The 5,502-nt window shown below is 35.8% G+C and overlaps 1 protein-coding gene across 1 annotated transcript; it reads left to right on the top strand.

Annotated features, from left to right (window-relative positions):
* Positions 2,299 to 4,429, top strand: LOC107606149 (nodulation-signaling pathway 2 protein-like). The gene has a single exon (XM_016308136.2). It carries the CDS (start codon positions 2,640 to 2,642, stop codon positions 4,104 to 4,106), a length of 1,467 nt encoding a protein of 488 aa, XP_016163622.1. The 5' UTR covers positions 2,299 to 2,639; the 3' UTR covers positions 4,107 to 4,429.

Below are 5,502 nucleotides of genomic sequence, written 5' to 3'. Positions count from 1 at the left end.
TTTTTTACATCTAAAATTACTCATTTATTTTAACAATAATTAATGAACATCAATAAAAAAAATTGAATTATTTGAACTAATTTTTATTGTCATCCAACTATTTTTGTTTATTATCATGTTTGTGGACCTTTTCTAAAATTTAGAATCACAAAATATTACTAGCTCGTGGAAACATCAAGGCTACACCCACTGATCACTCCATTCACGCATACTTGAATATCAGAGTAAGGTAGAAATTTAGGTACAGCCAACTACATAAAGTTGATAATTGAGAGTTGTTAGATAAAAATTTAGTCAAATTAGTTAAATTATTTAACTGTTTTTAACTATCAACTTCAAATAAAATTGACTGAACCCATACATTGATAGAAGAGAGCCTCTTCAACATGCAATTGTACCATGATAACTTTATGTAAAGTTGATAATTGAGAGCCGTTAGATAAAAATTTAGTCAAATTAATTAAATTATTTAATTGTTTTCAACTATCAACTTCAGATAAAATTAACTGAACCTGAATTTTCACCTGAAAACATACATTGATAGAAGAGAGCCCTCTTCAACGTGCGATTGTACCATGGTAAAGTGAACCGCACTAGCTACGACACCATTATTAAGGAGAAGAAGAAAGAGAGATTCTTGAGAAAAAAAAAAAGGGACTAAGAAAATCAGACAAATATAAACATATAAAATCTTAAAAAAAAGGAACAAAAGTTGTGATGTTATGAATATATTAAAGTTTTATAAAATCAGCCCATAGCTAACCTTTTTGTATTTTTGTTTCCAATTAATTTTATAAATTGAGAGTAAGCTTACATTATTATGTAAATGTATGACGTAAAGTATTATTATTTATGAAACTTAGCGGACCAGGGTACCGCTGGTACTGGCAGTCGTTAATTTTATAAGGAATATTAAGTCCGATCCCAACTGAACCAAGTAATAAGTAAATAGGAAAAGTCTAGGGGTCAGTAATTTTTGTGTTTTCTGGCTAGCATTTAATCATTAAAAGAAAAGTGAGTGATGTCTCACCATTAGATATAATCTCACACCATTAAAAACACTATTAATAGTCAATTGATAGTTACAAAATACCAAAGTTGCTGGCCTCTAGCATTGCTCTAAGTAAATATGTTGTAGGATATAATATGTAAAGTGAAAGCGATCAATTAGAACGACAACAATTTGCTGAAAATAACAGGTTTAAAAACTTTTTTTTTAATCAAAGATAGGAGATTCGAATCCATAATCTCTTAATTGAGTATGGAGAGACTATGCCATTTGAGTTATAACTTATTGGCGTTTAAAAACTTGTTTTGAAAAACTTGTTTTACACATAGCAGAAGACTTTTTTTAATTATCATTTGTGTAAATAAATAAAAAATAGTTATCATTTGAGCTAATCGTAATAGAATAATAAACTAAGTGATAGAAAATCTATACGACCAATAATTTTTTATTTAACATATAAATAATACAAAAATATTATTTGTACACTAAAATCAGCTACAAATGTATTTATATATAAATATATGTGTGATTTAATTTATTTTTAATGTGTATTTATATTTTAACATACATTTTATACTGATAATTGACTTTAATAGTTAATTTTAGTACACACATAGCATAATAAATTATTCTTTCGTACATTTTGGGTAAGAAAAATTGGCTTCCTTATCAGTGAGATGTGTACTTTTGTGGATATTTCAAATTAGAGTAGCAAATAAATGAAAAAATTTGAGAAATAGCTCTTTTCAATTTTTTTTAATAATTGAGAGAATAAAGTATGATTTTTAATTTTTTTATATTTTTTTTATCCTATTTATAAAATTAATTGTGAAATATCACATTTGATTTTGGATTACAAATAATATTTTTGTATTTCTATATGTTGATTACTAAACTGATCTGTGGACCATGTAGCAGCATTTGATTACGTAAACTATACATATAAGATTAAAACAAAATTATATAGTTTGTACTTAATAACTCCTATGAATGTAAATGTAACAGTTATGCCCGATAACCAAGGGATTTGCTTGAAGCATTTGAGGCGCAAATCAAAGTCGCAGTAGTGCAGTAGTGAAAATAATACGCTGATGCAGGGAGTCTTGGCTCTTTGCGAGCGAGACAGGGAATCCGGTATTTAATAATCCTTATGAAAGACAAAGTACATGAATATGTGAGTTTTTAATATCAAACGACTCAGAGAACACATTAAATTATTCCAAACAACAAGGTGATAGTACGAAACTGGTCCTTGATCGATCTGGTTTAAATATACATATAGAACACTTGGCAAAGCATCCATCTTAATAATAGAGCCTATATATATATATATAATAGCATTATTTCAAAAAAAAATAAAAAAATAAAAAAATCTTTGGGAAAAAGCATCCATCTTAATAATAGTGCCCCCGTATAGTAGCATTATATTGAAAAAAAAAAAAAAAAAAAAGAATGAGTTTCTGGACATCCCTGTCTCTTGTTTCAACTCTTTCATCATTCTCTCTCTCATTCACCCTATAAATCTCTCACATACACACTTCCACTACTGGCATCAGTTGTACGGCACAACTTGGTTCTCTAGTTCTCTTTCTCCTTCTCTCTTTCTCTACCTTTAACTATCTTTGTCCCTATGGACATGGACATGGATGGCATCCCAGACAGCCTCGATTTCTCCGAACACAGCACCACCACACCCACGTCCGATGAGGACTGCAACTGGGATCATCTGTCCCCTCTCGTCAACTGGGAGTCCTTCACCACCGACAACGACGACTTTCACAGCCTCGTCGGTTCCATATTCGACGATGCGCGCGCCGCTGCCATCTTGAGCCAAGACCATGGCTACCTTGAGGAGGCCTCAAGCTTCGATGACGGCAGCGTCTCAGCAACAGAGGACAAAAGAGGCGGCTGCGAATATCTGAAGGACTTGCGGCTGGTCCACCTGCTGATGGCGGCGGCCGAGGCACTTGCCAGTGCCACCAAGAGCCGTGACCTGGCTCGAGTGATATTGGTTCGGCTCAAGGAGTTAGTGTCCTCCACCCAAGGCAGCACCATGGAGAGGCTCGCGGCGCACTTTACCGACGCCCTCCAGACTCTGCTAGAAGGCGCCTGTGGGGGTGCGCATAGCGCCACAAAGCACCATCCACTTCAAAGTGGGGACCACCAGCAAACAGACACAATAACGGCCTTCCAGCTTCTCCAAGACATGTCCCCTTACGTTAAGTTTGCTCACTTCACAGCTAACCAGGCCATCCTGGAGGCCGTAGCCCAGGAGAGGAGGGTTCACGTCGTTGATTATGACGTCGCAGAAGGGGCCCAATGGGCCTCCCTAATGCAGGCCTTTGTGTCCCATAAGGAAGGCTCACCGGGCCCTCACTTAAGGATCACCGCATTATCACGGGGTGGAAACAGCGGACGCAGATCCATCGCCACCGTTCAAGAAACCGGTCGCCGATTAGTTGCTTTCGCTGTGTCCCTTGGGCAACCGTTTTCTTTTCATCACTGTAGGTTAGACCCTGACGAAACCTTTCGACCTTCTTCTCTGAAACTTGTTCGTGGAGAGGCTTTGGTTTTCAACTGCATGCTGCACCTACCTCACCTCAGTTATCGGGCCCCGGACTCTGTCACTTCGTTCTTCAACGGTGCGAAGGCGCTGGGTCCGAAGCTAGTGACGGTGGTGGAAGAAGAGGTGGGGCCCGTTGAAGGGGAAGCGGGCTTTGTAGGGAAGTTCATGGAGTCTTTGCAGCACTACTCGGCAGTGTACGATTCGCTGGAGGCGGGGTTTCCGATGCAGAGTCGGCCCCGGGCTCTCGTGGAGAGGGTTTTCTTGGGCCCGAGAATAGCGGGGTCGTTGGGGCGGCTATACTGGAGGGGTGGGGATGAAGAGAGAGAGTCGTGGGGGGAGTGGTTGCGTGCCGCGGGGTTCACCGGAGTTCCTATAAGCTTTTTTAATCATTGCCAAGCTAAGCTGTTGGTTAGTCTATTTAACGACGGGTATAGAGTGGAGGAATTTAGTAACAATAAATTGGTGTTGGGTTGGAAATCAAGGCGTTTGCTTTCAGCATCTATTTGGAATTATTCTATTTCAGAACCTTAATTATTTTAGCTTTTAATAACTCTAAAATAAAAAAGTGAGAATAGAAATAAAGTTAAAAAGATCTGATCTTCTGCTTCAAAATTCATCCTACAAGAACACTTCTTAAACAAGTGCTCTTGTTGGGATTTTGCTGTCATGTGGAAAAGAATTCTGGCAACTAGTTTTCTTTCCTTTTGTTTGTCCATGATTCATTCATGTTTGAAAGTTTTCTTCTCAATTCAATGTTTAGTTTCTCCTTTGAGAGTTTGTGGGATTATACTAACATTTCCTCTAAGCTAGTTGTAAAAATTATTCCTAATAAACTTCCTTTTCAGTTTTGTCGACATTTGACCTGCAAGCATGTTTAAGTGTTTAACTAATATAGTCACAAACTTTCTAATTTCACGGCCACATTCAACGAATTTAGATGCTCTAAATTTTAAATTTGTACTTTAGTGGGTAAAGTGTGATCTTTTATTTTTTAATGATTTCTCTCTCATATTTATTTTTGCTCCCACCTATAAAATAAATGGTGAGAGATCACACTTTACTTTCTAAAGTAAAATTCAAACTTTAGCGAATCCAAATCCATATTCTAACATGTGCTAACCAAAAAATGAGTCGTAATGGCATCATCAAGCAATATCACCTAACAAGGGATTAAGAAATCACTATGCTTATTATGTATATATATGGACAACACAAACACCAAACCTGTGGTGGTTTAAAATTATTCATATAGTTTGTCATGTTTAATTAATTTGGATCAGGTTCTGCCTCCTACCTAGTGAACTACCCCGTGTAACAGTTATCCCCGACTACCAAGTGGTTTGCTTGAAACATTTGAAGCTCAAATCAAAGCAACATTGAAAATAATATAAGCTAACGCAGGGAATCTTGGCTCTTTGCGAGAGCGACAGGGAATCCACTATTTTGTAATAGTTTCTTTGGTATATACGAGGGAATATATCTTACAAAAAAACAGAGTAGTTGACAAAACTTTTTGAACTGTTATGGCCTTGAATATTTTTCTAATTTCTAAAACCTTTCTGGGTTCCATCATGCGAGAGGGATGTGGCCTGATCCCTTATACAATATATATTCTACCAAAAAAAATGGATAACTTAATAAAAAATATTGTTTGTACATCAAAATCACGGCCACTAAAATCAGTCATCAATATATTTATGTATAAATATATGTGTTATTTAATTTATTTTCAATGTGTATTTATATTTCAATATATATTTTATACTAATAGTTAATTTTAATAAATAATTTTAATGTATACATAACATAATCATAACTTAATTTAGCTGTTATTAAAATGTAATTATCTTAATTAAAGATATTCCAAAGGAACTTGTTTGGTTAAGTATAGCGCTATGAAACGAAGAGATCGGTCCGTCTAAACTCA

Source organism: Arachis ipaensis, chromosome B07, assembly GCF_000816755.2.
Source record: "Arachis ipaensis cultivar K30076 chromosome B07, Araip1.1, whole genome shotgun sequence".
NCBI lineage: Eukaryota > Viridiplantae > Streptophyta > Magnoliopsida > Fabales > Fabaceae > Arachis > Arachis ipaensis.
The sequence above is the reverse complement of the archived record's forward strand: the minus strand, read 5'-3'. Positions and strand labels throughout refer to the sequence as shown.

Excerpts from the sequence above, each read along its gene's own strand:
- LOC107606149 (XM_016308136.2), top strand. The coding sequence starts at position 2,640 with ATGGACATGGACATGGATGGCATCCCAGACAGCCTCGATTTCTCCGAA.